The 20876-nt window shown below is 49.3% G+C and overlaps 2 protein-coding genes and 1 non-coding gene across 5 annotated transcripts; 2 read left to right on the top strand and 1 right to left on the bottom strand.

Moving 5' to 3' along the window:
• Positions 1-15: 15 nt before the first annotated feature.
• Positions 16-122, bottom strand: LOC136531750 (small nucleolar RNA Z107/R87). The gene has a single exon (XR_010778092.1). It is a non-coding gene; the product is annotated as a small nucleolar RNA Z107/R87 (small nucleolar RNA).
• Positions 123-11372: 11250 nt separating this feature from the next.
• On the top strand, positions 11373-15378 carry LOC136531748 (protein ORANGE, chloroplastic-like). Its single transcript, XM_066524396.1, has 8 exons — positions 11373-11824; positions 12175-12289; positions 13511-13627; positions 13711-13797; positions 13883-13959; positions 14077-14204; positions 14850-14986; positions 15087-15378. The coding sequence occupies exons 1-8, from the start codon at positions 11598-11600 to the stop codon at positions 15162-15164; spliced, it is 966 nt and encodes a 321-aa protein (XP_066380493.1). The 5' UTR covers positions 11373-11597; the 3' UTR covers positions 15165-15378.
• Positions 15379-15924: 546 nt separating this feature from the next.
• On the top strand, positions 15925-20516 carry LOC136531749 (uncharacterized). Of its 3 annotated transcripts, none has more exons than XM_066524397.1 (6): positions 15925-16393; positions 16508-16591; positions 16971-17220; positions 17385-17481; positions 17603-17680; positions 18807-20516. In XM_066524397.1, the coding sequence occupies exons 1-6, from the start codon at positions 16243-16245 to the stop codon at positions 19041-19043; spliced, it is 897 nt and encodes a 298-aa protein (XP_066380494.1). In that variant the 5' UTR covers positions 15925-16242; the 3' UTR covers positions 19044-20516. The 3 variants fall into 3 exon arrangements, with proteins under 3 accessions (XP_066380494.1, XP_066380496.1, XP_066380497.1); XM_066524399.1 differs by lacking the exon at positions 18807-20516 and adding an exon at positions 18095-18397 and having other exon boundaries at positions 15926-16393; XM_066524400.1 differs by lacking the exon at positions 18807-20516 and adding an exon at positions 18095-18397 and having other exon boundaries at positions 15929-16393; positions 17615-17680.
• The last annotated feature ends 360 nt before the right edge of the window (positions 20517-20876 follow it).

The raw sequence follows: 20876 nt of genomic DNA, 5'->3' as shown, positions 1-20876 counted from the left end.
CAAAGAGAGAAATTAGATGGCTCGGTTCAGCGGGAAAATCGGCATACAGATCAACCTCGTGTAGAGAGAGACCTGTGATTCGGTCTGTTGAGCTTGAATATTACCGAGTCGTCACTGCCATCTCACTTGACACAAAGAACTGAACTGATTACGAACAGAAAGCAAGATGCATCCACGATCTGGAGGCATTCCAAACGTAGAGCTCTGCAGATCTGGCTTGGCGTCGGATGTGGATTGGGGCGCTGTATTCTCAACCTAAAGCTCAGCGGCGATGCGGGGATTCCAGTAGAGGCGGCGTTTATTTATATTGAGGGGATTGGTGAATTAGGGTTTGAGCCGGAGGTGTGGTGGATGCGCGGCCGTGGCGGATGAGTGGGCTAATCCGTGGGCTTTTCCACAGGCTATGCTTTGGGTTGGTGGCCTGGTGGGTTTGGCCTAGCCCGCACGGCGCTCCTGCGCCGACCTTCTGCAGCCAGCCGCCTCAGCGGCTTAGCCGCGCCTCCCAGCCTGCAAGTCCCCCTCTTCTGCAGTCGCCGGTCGTCGGCAACCCGGCCACGTTGCTCGCCTCGGTTTCAGGATATACATCCGGGCCGTGTTTAGCTGGAGGCCGATTCGGCGCCGCCGGATTCGGCGGTACTGTTTATGCACGGTAGCGTTTGGTTTTTATTTGGTAATAATTATCTAATCGTTGACTAATTAGGTCCAAAACGTTCGTCTCGTAGAGTACAACCAAACTGTGCAATTAGTTTTCGATTTCGTCAACATTTAGTACTCCATGCATGTACCGTAAGTTTGATGTGACGGGGAATCTTCTTTTTACATAGTGCCAAATTCTGGAAAATGGGGAAACTAAACATGGCCCCGGTGTTGGGTGACACAATTATGCTGATTAACTTTAATATAATAATAGTATATGTTTTTAGTTTTTTTAAGACATATTATGTCCAAAATTTTGGGATGGTCTACACGAATGTTTTATGAATTTTCATAAGCTTTATAACGGCATACAACAAGTTGTCAAATGCTTATAATAACTTTCGATTATGATTGTTTTATAGGTAGACGCTGGGTATCTCCGTGTCTCGCCACCCTTGCCAGATCTCTGTGCATCCGTCGGAGCCTTTGACGGAATGTGCATGCCGGGGCAAAGATGAACACCAGCGCCCATGCTGGTCATATCTCCCTTCTATTGATGTCCTCGACAAACAATTAGGCGCTCGTAGAGCATACAATCATACATTGCATGTCTCACGGTCCTATGGAAAAGCAATTTTGCATAGCCTGACTTCTTCGCCCTCGTATAAGCATGATTATCATGATATAGCATCATAACAAAAACTATTGAAGTATTAATTTGAAAAGGCTATGTGTTGTGTATTGCCGAAACTGACGTGTACGGGGTGTTCGGCAGGACTGAAAAATAAGCAAAAATACTGTTCCGACTGATCATTCTGAAAAAAAAAAAAAACTGTTCTGTCTGAGAACACTGTTCATGTGAACAGTGCCCATATGAGTGCGCGCCCCAGCCCCAGCCGAGCGGTCCAGCCAGCCGAACGCTGCCTGCATTGCCAAAACGTCGTATGGTCACTCAATTGTTCTGTTAATCTGTTAAATAAGTCAGTTATAGTCAATTAGAACCATGCTGCTGATGGATGGTTCGATAAAGATATCCGCTAGAACATAATACGACCAGCATGCAACTTCGAGGTGTCTACTTATGCGCGACCTGGTCTCAAAGAACACCTAGCAACACCACCACAACACCCAACAACTTTTATATCGGTGCGAAAAGTGACCAACACGTAAATATTTATAGTTTTGCCGTACGTTGTGATCGAACGTGGCCTAGCACTCAATAGCACAGCGTTTATACTGGTTCAGGCAACGTGCCATACGTCCAGTTTAAGTCGATCGGTGACTTTATTCCTGAGCCAGGTGCTCGAAGTTTGTTGTGGGGTTACAAACGAGAGAGAGTAAGATGGAGGGGTATCGGAGGTCCGGTCGGACTTCGGATAGAAGGACCAAGAGTGAAGGGAGCTCCGACATGCGCTAAGTGTTCGAACATATGCTTTGTTTGGCTTTAGAGTTCTAGAGCCAAGCAGAGAGAATCGGAGTGATCCATCTGTTGTCCGTTGGAATCATCTTAGGTTGTTCGGGCCGTCCTTTTGGAGAGAGTGCATCCCTTTTTATAGATGAAGGGGACGGCTTTACAAGAGAGAGTGTGTGAGAGAAAGAGAGTGTGCGTGCTACCTAGTTGTCGGGTTTATAAACCCGGGGTCCCTAATGGACATGCTTCCCAGCAAAAGCTCGGCCCAACAGACGACGTTGCGAATGATGCGCAACTCCTAGGCCGGCTCAAAATACCTAACATTAGGCCAGAAAGGGCGATCCAGTCTCCGACCGAAAGGCCTGGCCAAGAAGAGGACGACGCTCGCTTCCGACTCCGGCCCGCCTCTCCAGAAGGCCTGGCCAAGGAGAGAACAACGCTCGCTTCCAACTCCGACCCGCCTCTCTGGAAGGCCTGGCCAAGGAGGGACGACGCTCGCTTCTGATTCCGGCCCGCCTCTCCGATCGAAAGGCCTGGCCAAAGAGGGACGACACTTGCTTTCGACTCTGATCCGCTTCTCCGACTGGGAGTACACCGAACCCCTGCTTACAGCTCTTCTCTGACCGGCGCGGTCGGAGCTGACTAGGAAACGACCGAACGGGGACGCCTGCTCGGTAAGAACCCAAAGAATCAGGCGGAGCGAGTAACGCATGGCTCTCAAGTCAACCGCAATACCAAAGATCGTACCCTACACACCTGCGGGACAGTACTATCAAGCCATGTCAAAAGGGTGCCCTGCAACCTTCTAGACATATCAGAACACAAAACAGTGTGTGGGCACCAACATTTGACCTACAGTATGGTAGGCGCCGATATTTGCCATACCGGAAGAACACGGTGGAACCAACCACATGCATCCAACCATCAATAGTGGTGTGGGCGCCGACAAACCACCTTGTACCTGACGGCGTGGGCAACAAGACTAGTGTCAGTGCGAAAAGTGACCAACATGTAAATATTTGTGGTTGATTTCTCGAGTCGGTGTCGGGCGACCTGTGCCCCTGAGCCCCGTTGGGCTTGGTAGGGGTGGGTCTAGTTTCGTGCGTTACCCCATGTCCGTGGTTTCCACAACCAGAGGGGCTGAGCTAATGTCGTTTGCCTTGATGGCTCGAGCGGCACGCTCGATGAGCTCGCTAACGGGGTACGTTCGAGTGGAATCCGGGTCTGTCGTTCATGACGGGGTCAGCATAGCACTCATGTGGCATTCCACTGCTCCTTAACCTATGTCCCGACAGATGCCCGGGTCATTTTGGAGACCGACTTAGGTGGCCCGCTGGCCTTCCCTCGATGGAGATTCTGTGGGCATGACTCGAGGTTAGGATCGAACGAGAAGGTTGAGATGACCCTATCTGCTTCTGAGCAGATTGGGTTAGGGCCACTGGGGCTCATCTGTGTTTTCTCCCCTAGCTCTATTTGACTTGAGGCGGCCTCGAGCCCTTCGCGGGCCGACCTTCGAACCTCGGTCGGTCGTTGCTCATGTTGAATGAGGCAACTACCGCTTCGTGACACAACACGGAGTGTTGTGATACATTAGCTGCATATGCGATGCTTTGGGTGTATGGGATGAATGAATGATTGTATGAATGAATGTGTGAATGCGTGTATGAGAATGGATGAATGATCATGAATCAGAAAAATGAAGTAAGAGGGTTTGTTAAAGTTACCCTGATGACTTGAGTGATGGGTTTCGGGGAGCTTTTATCGGAGATGTCTGAATGGGATCCATGTTCATCGTTCATGACGGAGTCAGCGTGGCCCACATGGGGCATCCCTCTACTCCTTACATGTCTCTTGGTAGTCGCTTGAGCCGTCCGATCGACTCAGGAAGCCCGTTGGTCTCTCCTCGATGGATATCCCATTGTTGGGCCCTTTCAAGTCCAGCTTAGGAAGGTGAAGGGCCATCTGCGTGCGGTTGCGCCTTGTTCCCTATGCTCGGTGTGTGGTAGTGCTGGTGATGGCGACAATCCCAGTGGCGACGGCGGCGGCTGGGTCAGAGGTGACCCTCACGATCCCTCCTACACCGACAGTGGCAGAAGAGAGGAAGGAGACCAGGCTCCCTGCCTTCGCCTGGCGGAGGGACGCATGACTCGCCCTCCTGGTCAGAGCTGGAGCCGTCGGGAGGTGACGTGGCCAGGACGAAGATAGAGCATCCACCAGCGGGCCACAGAGTCGATGAGGTGGAGATCCCCTGCCCTGGCGAGGCAGGCACTAGGGTGGAGCCACCGACCGTCCTGTCGTCGTGGGAGTTGGTGATGGTCCGGTCGTCGGCTGGGCCTTCCAATGGGTAGGGGGTGAGCCATGACCTGGTGTGGCCCTGTCTCGGCGACCCGAGAAAGGTGTGGTTCATCCTTCGAGATGAGGAGGAGGTGTAGCTCTAGGACATACTTGGGGGAAGAGGACTCGCGATGGAGTCCGATCTCTCCCAAACCAGGGCGAGGCTCGAGGAGGCCTTGGAGCAGGTCAAGGTCGTCCATCAGGCGGTTACAGTCGACCTGCCCTGCGTCACAGAGGTAAATTTTCTACGTTCGTCCTTAACTCCTTGGTATTTTACTAGTTGTCTCAGCATGCTTGCTTCTTGCTTTGTAGGGTTTGTCATCCTTCTTCCAGAACTGGGTGGAAGGGTTGGGTCGCTGGAGCGGGAGCTGGAGATGGCCAAGGCGGCGATTAGTCGGAGCGCGAAGGCGCTGGCCAAGTCCCTCGAAGAGCGATGTGCTCTTGAGGGGGAGCTTGACCAGATCCGCAATGTCACCCAGGTTGTCATCTCGGAGATGTTTAGGTCGGCACCGAGCACCAGCACGCCTGCCATATGACTGGCGGAGGTCCTGAATGAAGTTTGGGTGCTTATCTCCAATGGGATGTTCTATGGGACGTCGAGGGTGCTGACTTTGGTGTCGATGAACCACCCGAACTTGGACTTCGACGCCATCTACAGTGGGTACACCGATGGCTGGGGCGCAGACGCCATCCATGCGCTCGGGGAGAGCTTGTTGCCATGCGCACAGATGGTGGCCGAGCAAGTCTCCACGTAGTGGGTGATGGATGCTCGCCGCGCGAGCGTGGCCGAAGGCGTGTGTCAAGAAGACGTCCCCTAGTCTACGGATGGAGTCAAGGCTAGGTCATAAGCGGACGTCGTCCTACCTCTGACCGAACCGAACGTCGTTCTGTCGGAGACCGAGCAGCCCTTATCTTCACCGGTCGAGCCGGTAGCCGATGCTGTCGAGCGGCCGTAGTAGTATTTAGAGTAGAAAAAATAGTCAATATATGTAAGAGATAAGTTCGTGGGGGAGCCCCCTGTGTAAACATTTTTGTATCCATGAATGCATCGACTTTGTTTTGTGATGGAATCACTTCATAAGGAGAAGCTTGTCCCATCCGTTCCTTATTTTTACCCCTAGCATAACTTTGTTTTTTATTCTTTCTTTTTCGCACCTGCCCGTTTTAACCGTAGGCTGCAACCTTAAGAACCCAGGCGTGGCCCGCGAGGCTCAGCTGCTCGTAACCGTAGGTCATGGCGGGGTGTAATCGGTTGAAATGTTTAAAGCAAAGTTACATAAGGTAATTAAAGGAATGGACTATCCTTTCGTTTAGGTAAAAAGGTATTTACCATATGATAGTAAAAAAGAGAGGTGATATTGCACCCCCGTGGAGCCCCTGAGTGACTCGGGCCAAAAGTGTTCAGGCCGGGGTGCTTTGTAGGAGCAAACGTTGAATGAAAGAAAGCGGTAAGACCGAATTTTTAGGGGAAGAAACGGTGTAACTTGTTCGATGTTCCAAGTGTTGATGAGAACATTGTCATTGTCGTCCTTCAGTCGGTAGATGCCCGGTCAAATCACCTCGGTGACCGTATAGGGTCCTTCCCATGGTGGAGAGAGTTTGTATTTCTCCTTGGTTGATTGAGTCCTTCAAAGCATGAGGTCTCCGACCTTGAGGATTCTCCCTCACGTTCGGTCTTGCCCTTGTCCCGGCCTCTGTTAAAGACTACTCCGTCCGCCTCCTCACTAGAGGCGTGGTTCGTGGTGACGTCAAGCAGGTCATGGGTGGTCTAGGGCTTCAGATAGCCAAGCTCATGGATCAGGGACTCGCAGGTTGTCCCGGAAATGAACACGCCGATGACATTCGCATCAATGACATCAGGAAGGGAGTTGCACCGCTTTGAAAACCTATGGATGTAGTCCCATAGGGACTTGTTGGGCTCCTGCTGGCAACTCTTGAGGTCCCAGGAGTTCCCCGGACGGACATACGTCTCCTGGAAATTTCCGACGAAGATCCTCTTAATGTTCGCCTAGTCGCGGATGCTATCATGCGGGAGGAATTTGAGCCACGCTCGAACATGTTCCCCCATGCAGATGGGGAGGTATTGAATGATGAAGTGGTCATCATCCACTCCTCTAGCTCGGTAGGCGAGCCAGAAGTCTTCGAGCCATATGCCAGGATTCGTCTCCCCGGTATATTTTGCGATGTTGGTAGGCGGTCGGAAGCGCTATGGGAATGACGCTCTCTACATGCGTCGGTCGAAAGCCCGTGGTCCCAGGCCATCTGGGCTAGGGCCATGGTCGTCGGGTCGGCGACAATGCCTAGGGCACGTTTCGCCGCTCCCCTCGATGGTCCAACCGGGGCCCATGTCGCCTACTCTTACTGCCTCTCGATGGATGTCATCATCATGTTGGGCTTGACGTCGGTTGTTGATGATGCTGTGAGCGTCTCGGTTTGGCTCGAGGCATTCACGCATAGGTGGCCGGTGTGGAGCGAGCGCCCGGTTAGGCCATGGTACAACTACGGCTTCCTATTCCGTGCCTGGCGCCTATAGTGGTGAGCGGATGGATCGATTCATCTGGTGCGTCCCCACTCCCCTGGTGAGGAGAGAGACCGCGAGTTAGTGTCGCGACGCGGAGCTCTCCGCCTATTGAACGGCGGTGGTTTTCACTAGCGCCCGGAGGTCCGGTGAACAGCCTGCTCCTATGGGTCGACGGGCTCTAGAAGGCCGCATAGAAGCATCGCCATAGCGGTGATGTTCTGGCTAGCCCAAGCGAATTGTGGGAGATCATTCCCCCCGTCCATGATGTTGCGCTGGGCCTAGCGGGCGCGACCCCGGGCGCTGCTCGCCGAGTTACGCGCACGGGGCGCAGCGTGCTGCGCCGAGCGCGCCGGCACAGGTGGCGACTGGTTCTGCCACCTTTGTCGTAGCTCCTCACCATGCTCCTATGCACACGTGAGGGCCTTCGCACGAGGGTCCAGAGGGCCATGGGTCTATAGAGACTCTGCCACCACCGGTGGCTGTCCCGGAGCGTCTGCCATAGCGTACTCCTAGGACAGAGGGTGGCTAGGTGCCACGATGTCGCCGATGCTGGAGCCGTCGCTCTCAACCTCGTCATCCATAAGGTCGTGGAAAGAGGCGGGAGCATAGCTCACCATCCCCACGAATTTGGATGTGAGAGGGGGTGACGCCAGCATCCTTTGGAGCCCCCCGGGCGTATGCGTCCGCGGGGGACGCGAGGCCGTAGAGGAACCGGTCGTATGGCGGTCGTGGCAAGGACAACGGGGTCCCTCTGGAGAGTCTACGGAGAATATGAAAAAATGAGTAAAGAATAGTATGTACGTTACTCATAGTGGGGTTTGAGCCCAGCGTGGGCTCGGAGCGAAGCGTAGGCGTCTCATCGTTGAGGTCGCCGGGTGGCCCGAAGTTGACGGAGGGTGCTCCTCCTCCGATGGGCGTCGGGATAGGTGCCTCCTCACTGAGGTGAAGCACGCCGAGTCAGTCGACAATGAAGTCCAGACTTCCAAACAGGAAGGCCTAGGACGGCTCAAAGACGGAAGGAACCCACATCCCAACAGGTGGGAGTGCGGGAAACTCCAGCGAACCAAAACAAGTCATATCGCTTGAGCCTGCTGTCGGTGTTTCGGACCGGGGGGTCCTCAACCAACCGACTAGTGAATTTGTTCTGCGTGCTCCCGATTCCGGGTGGTGATGCAAAGAGACACAAGGTTTATACTGGTTCAGGCAATCGGCACCCTACGTCCAGTCTGAGAGATCGAACTTGTATTCCTCGCACCAAAGTGCTCGTAGTAGGGGGTTACAAGCTAAGGGAGAGAGGGAACTAGTCCCAGGTCTCGGCAGGGTGTCGTGTGGACCATCTGAGACGTTGCTCTCAAGCGGCTGGAATGTGTGCATGTGTGTTTTTGGGTCTCTCCCCCTAAGTGACCCAAGTCCTCTCCTTTTATAGTTGAAGGGAGGACAAGGGCAGTACATGTATTACTATGCGGCGTCGTGCCAACAGGGACGGCATGTCCGAGCCCTGTGGCCTGTTCCTATGGCGGCGTGGTCGTCGGAGTGGTCCTTCCTTGGAGTACTGGGGCGGCGTGGTCATCCCATCAGGTCCTGTGCGTCGTGGGAGCCCTAGGAATGCCTCGGAGTGGACGTGGCGGCGAACGTAAGCCACTGTGGACGGACTATGCACGAGGCCGAAACTCGGTCGGTGCCGAGGCTGGTACTGTGGTGGGGGGTCTCGGCAGGCTCGGACCCCAATATCGCCGAGGCCCTGGTGTACCGCGCCGAGGCCTTGAGCGGGCGGCTGATCATGGACACAGTAGTAGGGCACAGTGGCCAGTAACCCCTGTCATATCCTGTCCCAGGCGCAGATCGTGGTCACAGTGTTGGGACACAGTGGCCGGTAATCCCCGCCGTATCCTGTCCTAGGCGCAGATCGTGGTCACAGTGTTGGGACACAGTGGCCGGTAATCCTCGCCGTGCCCTGCCCCGGCCAGTATGGTGCTGATGCGACTTCGGGTCACGTCGGTCATTCTGTGACGTTGAACCGCTGTCCGGCTGAGGTCGCGGGAGTGGTTGAAAGTATTAATGTGACGTGACGCGCTGTCGGGAGGGTCGGCCGAGGCGGGGGGCAACGGACCGCTGATGAGCCGGCCTCGAGCGATACGGAGAATGAGGCCTCGCACGAGACGGAGACCAGGCTCCTTTCCGAGGCCTCGCGCGAGAGGCCTCGCGCGATACGGAGAATGTGCCTCCTGCCGAGGCCTTCCGTGGAGAGCCTCGGGCGAGGCGGAGACGGCGTTCCCTGCCGAGGCCTTCCCTGGGGGGCCTCGCACGAAGCGAAGTTGGTGTCAGGATGCCGAGACCCCCTGCTTGAGGCTCGAGGCGAGGAGGGGGAGGACCCAGTGGGCTTGGTCGCGACGGGGAGGGACCCACGACTTACCTTTTTGCTTTTATTATTTTTTAGATGGGACTTGGGCAACCCATTTGATGTTTTGCTTGGGGTACCCCATTCCAAGGTACCCGACACCTGCCATGCCAAAGACGGTGGAAAGGTGGGCCATCTAATGACTAAAAGCATGAATGTACGGCGTCATCCCCACGGATGACGCCAACTGTCGGTGCGAAAAGTGACCAACACGTAAATATTTGTAGTTTTGTCGTACGTTGTGATCGGATGTGGCCTAGCACTTAATAACACAGGTGTTATACTAGTTCAGGCAACGTGCTCTGCGTCAAGTTTGAGTTGATCGGTGACTTTATTCCTGAGCCCAGGTGCTCGCAGTTTGCTGTGGGGCTACAAACGAGAGAGAGTAAGATGGGGGTATCAGAGGTCCGGTCGGACTCTAAACCGAAGGGCCAAGAGTGACGGGAGCTCCGACGTGCGCTAAGTGTTCGAACGTATGCTTTGTTTGGCTTTAGAGTTCTAGAGCCAAGCAGAGAGAATCGGAGTGATCCGTCTGTTGTTCATTGGAATCGTCTTAGGTTGTTCGGGTCATCCTTTTGGAGAGAGCGCATCCCCTTTTATAGATGAAGGGGACGACTTACAAGAGAGAGAGTGTGTGTGAGAGAAAGAGAGTGTGCGTGCTACCTAGTCTTGTTGCCCACGACGTCGGGTACAAGGTGGTTTGCTAGCGCCCACAACACTGTTGATGGTTGGATGCATGTGGTTGGTTCCACCGTGTTCTTCCGATATGGCAAATGTCGACGCTTACCATACTATAGGTCAAATGTCGGGCGCGCACAACACTGTTTGTGTTCTGATATGTCTGGAAGGTTGCAGGGCATCCTTTTGACATGGTCTGATAGTACTGTCCCGCAGGTGTATAGGGTACGGTCCTAGGTATTGCGGTTGACTTGAGAGCCCTGCCTTACTCGCTTCGCCTGATTCTTTGGGTTCTTACCGAGCGGGCGTCCCCGTTCGGTCGTTTCCCAGTCGGCTCCAACCGCACCGGTCGGAGAAGAGCTGTAAGCAGGGATTCGGTGTACTCCCGGTCGGAGAAGCGGGTCAGAGTTGGAAGCGAGCGTCGTCCCTCTATGGCCAGGCCATTCGGTCGGAGAGACGGGCCGGAGTCGGAAGCGAGCGTCGTCCCTCCTTGGTCAGGCCTTCCGGAGAGACGGGCCGAAGTCGGAAGCGAGCGTTGTCCTCTCCTTGGTCAGGCCTTCCAAATAGGCGGGCTAGAGTCGGAAGCGAGCGTCGTCCTCTCCTTGGCTAGGCCTTCCGGTCGGAGAGGCGGGCCGAAGTCGAAAGCGAGCGTCGTCCTTTCTTGGCCAGGCCTTCCGGCCGGTCGAAGACTGGATCGCCCTTCTGGCTGGCGTTAGGTATTTTGAGCCAGTCTAGGAGTTGCGTGTCGTTCGTAACATCGTTTGTTGGGCCGAGCTTTTGCTGAAAAACAGGTCCATTAGGGACCCCGGGTTTATAAACCCGACACTTCCTAACATCTACAACAACGAACGAAGAAAACCTCTAACATCCTAAACCCCGTCCAAAAAGGAAACAATTCTAGAATTATATATTGTTTTGGACGGAAGGAGTATGTTTCTATGTTAGGTTATTGTTGATAGCAAAAACATATTTTTCCTTTAAATGTATGCTTGCATAAGTCATAGCCAAACTTAGGGTCTGTTCGTTTAAACTTATCAGCCGGCTTATCAGCTAATCTATAATATTTTTCTCTCACAACAAATCAGTTTCAGCCGACTTATCAACCGATTTTAATACGAGTCGAACATGCCTTTTTTTTTTTTTACTCTATCTATTTTTAAAGACGTACGTATGTAGAAACTGGTATCAAAATAATTTTCTTGTTAGGCACTGTTTCAAAAGTGTCAGCGGCCGCCTGGCCGGTGGACGGAGGCGCCGAGGCGTGCGTGTCCTCCAGCAGTCCGGCACTCCGGCCCAAGTGCCCCGCCATCAGAATCCACTAATTCCTGATTTTTTTTCTTCTCCTGTCGCAATCGCCATTTTTGCTAGAGAAAAGAAAAACAGGGCTCGAAAATACGAGCTCCACTACTCCTTGCTCCAGGTACGCTCATCTTCCCCGCTCCAGTGCTCCACCGATCAGGAATTCAGAACTCACAGCCACCGCCTGCTCCCTCCTCGATAAATCCAACCTATTATCCAAACCGTCTCCCGTCTGATCCGTCGCCGTCGAGGATTCGACTCGTCTATCCACAGGCAAAAGAAGAAGAAAAAAGTGTATCTAGCGGGGAGCGTCGCCGGCGATGCTCTGCTCCGGCCGCATGCTGGCCTGCAACGGCCTCTTGCCCGGTCGGCTCCGGCTGCCGAGGGCCGACGCCTACCGCCTGCGCCCACCAGCGCTCGCGCGGAGGTGGCGCGTCGCGGCCTCCGCTGCGGCGTCCGGCGGCTCCTCTGACCTCCCATCGTCGTCGTCTTCGCCGCCTACTCCGCCGTTCGGGGTCGGGGACGACCAGGCCGCCGCATCACCTGGGTAAAAATATTTTCTGTAGGAAGTTGGTAATTTTAACTCTGCTGGTGAGCTGTGAGGCGTGAGCAAAACATGTTTGTTTTCGCTGGTCTACCTACGTGTGACTAGTGAGTCGGTTTGTGATTGCCCGTGCGACGAATCTCGTTCAGACATAGCTTCTCTATCCATCAAGAATACATGGACATGTTGGATCTCTTTTGAAAGTAGGTTAATATGTTGGATCTGACTGACAAACTGTTGGCCTTGGAACTTTCCGTGAATATTTGTTTGTACTCTTTTGCATTTATCGATAGTATTCAGGCATGGTTTGTGCTCGACGAAGATAACATTGGCCCCTGCTTGGCTTTTTGCAGGTTTTGCATCATCGAAGGGCCTGAGACAGTCCAAGATTTTGCAAAACTTGACTTGCAGGAGATTCAGGATAACATTAGGAGCCGCCGAAACAAGATTTTCTTGCATATGGAGGAGGTGTGTTACTTTGTATTCTTAGTCGTATATTGCTACTTGTTTAGTTAAATATTAGCTTTGTAAGCTTGGCACGTATGAAATTGATTGTCAAAATAGATAAGCACTAAATAGCATGCTACCATCCTTGTTACTGCAACACAACTAAAGCTGAAAATGGTCAAACCCCTATCTAAAACATAAGTATTACTTCATTTGAATTAGTTACTAAAGCTTAGTGTGATTTTGTGATGGGAAAGGTTGTTCTATAGCACTGAAAGATGATGATCACATCTTTTTGGAAAATATAACCGAAAGAACCTAACTCCACCGAAAGATACAAACATTATGGAATTTTATCTCTTTGTTAGAATTGATCGGCTTCGAGGACATTTTCCTTGCTTATTTTCTCTAGACGCATACCTGAAATGACAGAAATTCCCATGTTCTAGACTGGCCAGAACAAGGCTGAGCCACACGCCCACACCCTATCAGTTGTGTCTCCGTATTGATGTGGCTATGCTCACATGCTGTGTGCACTCCCCTATGCTCCTCTCTGTCCCAGGCTGCTCCTCACCCCTGTTCCACGCCTGGCCGGCAACCCTGCTATGTCCCATCCAAGCACCAGGCACCACCCCTGCTCATCACGGCCGAGCCAAGATGTCAAGGAGGATAGCCCCAAAGCAGGATTAGTGCATATGTGCTGAATTGGCAGCAGCTATAATCTATGTTGAGAAGGCAGGTAGCATGTCTGTGGAGATGCTGGTGAGATCGTGTTGAAATGGCTGGTTCTGTGTTGAGATGGTCTGGGGCATTTTGGTCCAACTTAACGACAGCCAGTCCAAAATTAAACAGAATAACAGATTGCTGAATACCGTAATGTTTGGATCTTTCAATGGTATTTTAGAGAGCAAGGTTCTTTTGGTGGTATTTTCCAAAAGACACGAGCTTAGAGTGACTTTTCCGTTGTGTAACTGGGTGCTGTTGTTATACTCATTGTTCTGGGCATCCATGTTATGCAGATACTAGATGACTGCCCATGTGAACCATCATAAAACTTGGGATAGATCTTTCAAAAAAGAAAGCTTGAGATATCCAGCGATGTTTGCATGTCTTGTGCAGCTTTTTTTGTTCTGTACTTCAGATTGAGTGTTTTAGTTGGTTCTGGTTGCAGTGGTGCCAGAAAATGCATCGTATTCTCTTTGTGGGTCTTATAGCCTTATTTTCCGTTTGCCTTGTTCATAGATTCGACGGTTGAGAATACAGCAAAGAATAAAAAATGTGGAACTCGGAATTTCAGATGAAGAGAGTGATCGGGAACTCCCTGATTTTCCATCATTTATTCCATTTTTGCCTCCTCTGGTATGTATCTGTGCCTTTTCAGCACTCAGACACAACAATGCATGGTTGTTACTGAAGTACAAACTTTTACCTTATGCGAACAGAGTGCGGCTAATCTAAAGGTCTACTATGCCACATGTTTCACCCTCATAGCTAGTATAATGGTCTTCGGTGGTTTTCTTGCACCAATCGTAAGTCACAGTTCTCAATTTTGGTATCGCTAATGGTGACTGTTCTAGTTTATTTTGCCATACAACTTGATGTGCTATCATGCAGCTGGAACTTAAACTTGGTCTAGGGGGTACATCTTATGAAGACTTTATCCGCAGCGTTCATCTGCCCATGCAGTTGAGGTACTACCACTTTTCCATGGTCCATTCATCTACCAAGGATCATCTAGCTAGGGAATCAAGACTGATCGGCCATGAATACTAACTGCTTCACTCCTCATTTGTCTACCTGTACTGCAGTCAGGTAGATCCCATTGTGGCATCTTTCTCAGGCGGAGCAGTTGGAGTTATCTCTGCCCTAATGGTTGTTGAGATAAACAATGTCAAGCAGCAGGAGCATAAGCGGTGCAAATACTGTTTAGGAACCGGTAAGTTTTCCTCCAAAACCTTTTCTTTTCTCAAACAGGCAGGAGAGTTGTGTATCACGGCATTAAGAAGAAGTAGAACAGGGTTGAAGAAACCCTTACAAACCCACACAAACATGTGCCCCGAAGCACATGCACTCCACAATAGCTTAACTAGCCTCCAAAACCTTTTCATGATCATATACCATGAACATAAGTTCTATGGAAGATTGCATATGCCATTCAGCTTTCGCAGTTATATAGTCCATTGTAAGCGTTATTTATGTTGACACTGTAGTCTGAGATATGTTGTGAAGTTCATTGCTTTCTCAGCTTTAGTGCAGTAATAAGATGTTTTTTTTTGAGGGGAAGTAATAAGATGGTTGACACCTGGGTCAAAATAGTGCTGTGAATTTGAAGTGCTGATAGCTCTTGGGGCCCATATCATAAATTTGTTATGCATTCTGTATGACTACCAAAATATACTTTTGCAATAGAAGACTTCCTTTTTAGCTATGTATGAGCCTTATGGCTCTAGTTTGTATCTGTGTATCATCTCCGGATGGTAGAGGTTGAAACTTTGTTCCGTTATCTAAAAAAAAAATGATGTGTATAAGCTGGATTTACTGTTTGTTCAGACAGTGACAGTTCTATGTTCATGTCTTGTAGGATACCTGGCATGTGCCCGCTGTTCAAACACGGGCGCTCTTGTGCTCACAGAGCCTGTTTCAACATTCAGTGACGGCAATCAGCCTTTATCCGCACCAAAGACAGAGAGATGCCCGAATTGCTCAGGCTCGGGAAAGGTAATAACCGGATCTTTTTACATGCTGAATAGTCTCGTGTCACCGAGCCATCTCAATAGAGATTCTGATTGCACATGAATCATTTGTGATAAAAATCCAGGTGATGTGCCCAACATGCCTCTGCACTGGGATGGCAATGGCAAGCGAGCATGACCCCCGGATCGATCCGTTTATTTGAGGCGCACCGTAGTCCAATAACTGCTGTAACGTGTGGAAGATGCTTTGTAGATAATAGTATCGACAAAAAACTGAGGTGTATGTTGTAATTGTAACTTGTAAGGTAATAATTCGTGCGTCAGTGTATACTACTAGAACGTCTTTGTTTCATCCAACACTAATGATTTAATCAGCCTATTCGCTCGTTGGTTTCAGCCAGCGTCAGTTAGTCAACAGTGTTTTTCTCCTACAACAAATTAGCATCAGCTGGGTTTATCAGCCCAGAAACTAACTAGCGAACAGACCAGGTCATGCATGTCATATTGTGTATCTATAGCCACAAATGACGCTGACGAATGTCGATGCATTGATGCGCTCTTGGGGCTGTTGGGCTGGTGTTCCAGCGACGCAGTTGTAAGACCATCCAAAACGGGTCGTGGATGGTATGCGAGATCTATTTGGGGTTACAACAGAGGCACAACCTAAATATGACTATCCTCTCTTCTGGAGACTCATTTGTAGAAAGAGTTTTCTTTTGGACCCTGTTGCTAGAGAAGATAAAAAAATATGTATTAAATTCTTTGTCTGTAGCGCTACCCAAATATGTAATGAATCTTATATTTTAGGTGAGGTCGTTGGAGATAGTTAAAGTTACCTTTGCAGACCATCTCGAGTTGGTGACGAGCGGCTCTTCCGTTTAGGGTTCCCGGTTCCGTCGCCATTCAAATAGTGAACCATTTTTTTCCCTATGAATCGTCTCGGATTAGTTGAGTGATTGGGTCGAGTTTTGGCTAGCCGCAGACCCGGGGCCCTACCTGTCAGCCGTGGCTCCCATCCGTCAGCCACTCATTCACATCTCCTCCTTCCTCCCGTTTCCTGCGTGCGCGGCCGCCCGCCCCGGCCCCGTCCAGCACACCACTCTCCACGCCAGCGCCGCTACTCTCCGCCCGCCCCGTGCCTCCCACCGGGCCACATCGCTAGCGCCGCCACTGTAGCACTAGCCGGTGCGCCCGGCTCTCGCCGCCGGCTTCTCTCGCGTCCGCGTCGTCGACCCACGTCCCCACCGATTCGGCTGGGGTCCAACGGGGGGAAGGTAACCGATGGACGCGCTCGTGGCGAGCTACGCGTCCGACTCCGACTCTGACGGCGGCGAGCCGGCTGCCGTCTCCGGAGACGCCCCGGTGGTCGCGGAACCTTCGGCCTTGCTCCCACCTCCTCCCCTCGACCTCCTCCAGCCCCCCAACTTCGTAGGCATGATTCCTTGCGCTCCCATCTCTTTGAACCTTATAGCTGCTGATGTTCTGAGTGCTGACCGCTGGCTGCTGATGGTATATGCCTATCTGGGACACTACGTGTGTGGTGCAGATTACTCGGCGATGGCGCAGGGAGGTCGTGTCCGGAGTTTCCCCCATGTGGAAGGCAACTTTGCTGTACATGTTTATATCCCTGGTCTGTGCTTTTGCTTGTTGGCCTTGCTACAAATGTTATTGTTCTTCGATTTGAATGTGCACTTTGAAATCGAGATCAAATATATATGATGTATCCTCTTAGATACCTTGTTGCTCCATGTCGTTTCAGGGATTAGAATGAGCTTGTCAGTAAAAACTTGGCAACTAAAAACATGTCTGCAAATAATTTCTCAAGTTCGTTAGTGATGGGGAAAAAAATTACCCACAATTTTTTTACTGAAATTGTGGCCATCATGGCGATATATTCATATGATCCTACTGCCCCAATGCCCACCTGAATGCTTGCAGAACTAGAATCACAACTTTTTTTTTGAATCTATAACTGCTCCTCACTTATATTTAGCTGTTTTATTATGCAGTCGTCATACCTTCTGATGCAAGGAAACAGCTGGCCCTTTCTATGAAAAGAGCTGCATCTCTTGTGCCGGATCTCTATGCTGTTGATGCAGACTATGCACTTTCTGAATTGTGCAAAGATGAACAGAAACTTGAGAAAGTGCTTCTGAGCAGGGAGTTTCATGTAAGCTTGGGAAGACCTGTTGCAGTCCAGGTGCATCAGATTGACTCATTTGTTGCAATGCTTCGCCAGAAATTCCAGCCACAACAACGGTTAGTCATCTCTAAGAACTTCGCTGCTTCGTGACTACTAGTTTGTCCCCTCTGTGGACGCATTTTCCTGTACAGGGTTACAGTTGCCCAGTATTCGTTTTTGTACTTCTCAACTTTTGTGCCTCATTGTCACTGATGGAGATCTTTATACATGTGGAACAAAGGTACTGGATGGAGTTCAACAAATGGGAGCACTTTGTCAATGACGATTGTACACGGTCATTTCTTTCACTAGAAGTTACAAGAACTGGTTTGCCAGAGGTATTTACAGTACATGTTTTGCCATTTTGTGTCATATTTACAAGAACAAAGCCTCTGCCTATATCTATGTCATATCGAATTTTCATAATGAGAACCTTTTGCATCTTGTGTTTACCCTCAGTTTTCTTTGCAGATAAGGAAGCAGATACTTATGGTGGATGAAGTATATCGATTGCATGGTCTTCCTGAATTTTACACGGTAATGGATATTGAGTTATGCATTATATTAGTGTTTAGGACGAATGACAAGATGCTATGAAACATGAGCTTTTCCTTGATTTCAAATTAATGCATTCAATTAGATAAATCTAGCACATAAATCATTCAAATAGATAGATCTAGCACCTTGCTTGTAAACAAACGTTAGCAAATTCATTCATGTGGTGGAATTGTCTAACATGTACACTAAGGCCAATAGTATGCAAAAAAAGAAGCTGGTGTCTTTCATGTATACTAATGCAAATGTTGATATGGAATATCAGTACATGACTACATGAAGAAGTAATCAGTAATCTCTGTCAGATTAAAATGACTAGAACATCATATAAGACTCTTCTAATTTTGTCACCAAATCTAAACGACATTATGAAACTGTCATTTGATCATTTGGCAGAATCCACGGCCACATATATCGTTGGTGTGGGCATTGGGTGATGTCACTGGCAAACTAAAGCAGGCAATAAAGGACATTGAAAAATATCAGAGCAGTATGAGCTCATCGCAAAAATGTAATGTTCGATGCAAGTTCAGTCGTGTAGTTTGTAAAGTAGGTAAGAAGGTGTATGATATCTGTAAAGTTGCAGATTGAAACACACATGAATTAGGTTCGATAAGCTTTGAGGTACTGACCTCTTATGGTCTGGGCCAATTCTTGTCATTGGAACAGTGAAACACAAATGTATGCTCTTCTTCAGTACATGGCAGTTACTACTAACTTTTTGCATGCAAATTATGAAATGATGTCTATTGAAACTTGGTAAGAGCTATGGTACAAAAGACCAAATTGTGTGATTCTGCTACCTTTTTTAGCTCTCCCCAACTATTCCTTCTACAGCACCCACTTCTGCTGAGTTCAGCTGAGCAAACACAAATGGTTATAATAGCTAATCATCCTAAGGTTGCAGTTTTGAAATTTGCATACGGCCTTAAAGTGCTAAACACATGTCACATGCCTCTGAAGTTCCTAGTTCACACGTGCTCATCATCCCACATGACACCTTAAATATTCTGCACCATTTCAATTGGGATTAACAGAGATGCCAACAGAGTTAAAAAATGCCTGCTCTCTTTTTGGTAGTGGTGTCTCCATATATGCTGTACCGCAGGTATCTAGCAGTTCACTTAAGAAGGCCATTGGATTCAAAACAGAGGTATCCTACTGTGATGCATTGATGGTCCTGAAGTATTGGATAACTCAAAGAATGACATTAAACGGGAGTTCATGTCATCTCCCTCTATATTTACACCACTACAGCGTCCTCGGGCAAGTGAGGTTATTCCTGGAAGGTTTTTGGCGCCAGAAGGTCTCTATTGGCATGACCCAACAGGATGTTCTGAAATAACAAAGGATTTCGTTGCAACGAAAAACAGAAGCATGTTCCCAAGAAGAATGCTGTCTGCAGCCTATACAAACCTTTGTGAATTATTTACTCTGACATGTGGTGTACCAAAGGCTCCAACAACATCAAATTATGTTGAGATGCTGCTACGGCTGTCAACAATTGCATGCCTTCACAGGTCGCAAACCATGTCTTTCATGTATTTGTGAGATAGGCTAAGTATCTGCAGTCTGAAAGTGACAAGATGAATGATATATTGTACTTGAAAGAATCTCTTCAGAAATTAGAAACAACAATATTGCCCACTTCAGCCGATAAATGGGTCGCTCTACATCCTTCTTTTGGCCTTGTTTGCTGGGCAAATGATGATGAGTTGAAAGCAACAGTTTATTAACTCTAGTGATGTTTACTTCATACAATTTGGTGACCTTTCTTCTGAGGATAAACAAATGCTGTATGGAAGAGTTGCTGCTTTGATGAAAAGCTTACGCATCCAAGCACTTTCGAAGGTTGTGTATCGTGAAGCTATATTTTATGGTACATCAGATAACAGAGAAAAGGTTTCCTTGATTTATTGGCTTTTGCCATACATGCAACGGTACATCTATAAGATGCACAGAGATACTTAAATCAACTTCCAGAAAAACGACATCATGAAGATTAGCAATCTGCAAGTAGTAGTTGTTGACAAGTTATTCCACAAGTATGTACTGAGGGGACTTGAGAGTTCTTCTAAGAAAAGATTCAAATATCATGGTCTTTTGGAGGGAGATACTCTATACGCAACACTAGATGCTGATTGACATTCAGTATTTTTGGAGGTTTCTAGAATTTTCTTTGATGGATCCCCTGATCTTCATTTTGCAAATTTTCTACACATGATCAAAACCATGGCAGAATCTGGCACCCATGCTGAGCAAATAGTCTTTTATCGTTAACAATCAGAATGTTCCTGAGTTACCTGAGCATGAAGCTGTCTGGTCGTTCTCTTCGTTGTCTGCAGCCGACCAAGGTTCAGCCAACCAAGGTAGTGCTGATACCCAGGGGGTTGATTTCCAACCTGTTCGTGAATTCAGTGCTCCCAATCATCAGAAGGCACCAGGAATGGTTTCAACTTTCAAGTTGGCCTCCTAGCTATTGGAGAACAGCACCCGTCTTCATAACACCTCATAAACCAGCATGCAAGAGGCAAAGGTGAATGATGCTGGACCTTCATCAAACTTAAACATGCCTGCTATGTATGGACACACCGAAGATAGTTTGCTTTCTGTTGATCTTGAAGGGGATTGGATTATAGAAGAGAAACCAAGGTCTGAAACTACATTGCTTGGAGGTAGTTCAGCTGAAATCCTTGATGAGCCTCGGATGGTGATGTCTGCTGAACCTTTCAATGCACCTGCTTATTTGAACTTGGAGGCTGGAAGTTCAAGCCGAACGGTGTTCGTTTGGCCGTGGCTTGTCGTAAACGATCGTAAATTTTCAGCCGGAACAATATTTTTCTCTCACACAAACCAGCCAGCAGTACTTCTTCACGGATCAGCAACGATACGAACCAGTCAACCGAACTGTTCGAGAAATTTACGATCATTTACGACAAGCCACGGCCAAACGAACAGGCCGATGCCATGTTGAGCTAACAAATTTTGATGAGAATCTGGCCAATCTTGCATAAGACAAGAATCAGCGGCTTTCAGATGCAAGCCACTTTAAGAACAGGGAGGCTTGGTACTGGTCGAGAAATGTTTTGCCAAACAGCTAGGTTCCAACAATGTTAGGTGGGTGAACGACAGAATAAGATATAAGATATAATCCTTCCTTTTCTAAATACCTATTGTT

Source organism: Miscanthus floridulus, unplaced genomic scaffold (assembly GCF_019320115.1).
Source record: "Miscanthus floridulus cultivar M001 unplaced genomic scaffold, ASM1932011v1 fs_432_1_2, whole genome shotgun sequence".
Lineage (NCBI taxonomy): Eukaryota > Viridiplantae > Streptophyta > Magnoliopsida > Poales > Poaceae > Miscanthus > Miscanthus floridulus.
Note: the sequence above shows the minus strand (reverse complement) of the source record. Positions and strands in the feature narration are given on the sequence as shown.

Coding starts and splice junctions, on each gene's coding strand:
- LOC136531748 (XM_066524396.1), top strand. CDS start 11,598: ATGCTCTGCTCCGGCCGCATGCTGGCCTGCAACGGCCTCTTGCCCGGT. Junction 13,798..13,882: donor GTGGTTTTCTTGCACCAATC/GTAAGTCACAGT, acceptor GCTATCATGCAG/CTGGAACTTAAACTTGGTCT. Junction 13,960..14,076: donor CATCTGCCCATGCAGTTGAG/GTACTACCACTT, acceptor CCTGTACTGCAG/TCAGGTAGATCCCATTGTGG.
- LOC136531749 (XM_066524397.1), top strand. CDS start 16,243: ATGGACGCGCTCGTGGCGAGCTACGCGTCCGACTCCGACTCTGACGGC. Junction 16,394..16,507: donor CCAGCCCCCCAACTTCGTAG/GCATGATTCCTT, acceptor TGTGTGGTGCAG/ATTACTCGGCGATGGCGCAG. Junction 16,592..16,970: donor TGTACATGTTTATATCCCTG/GTCTGTGCTTTT, acceptor TTTATTATGCAG/TCGTCATACCTTCTGATGCA.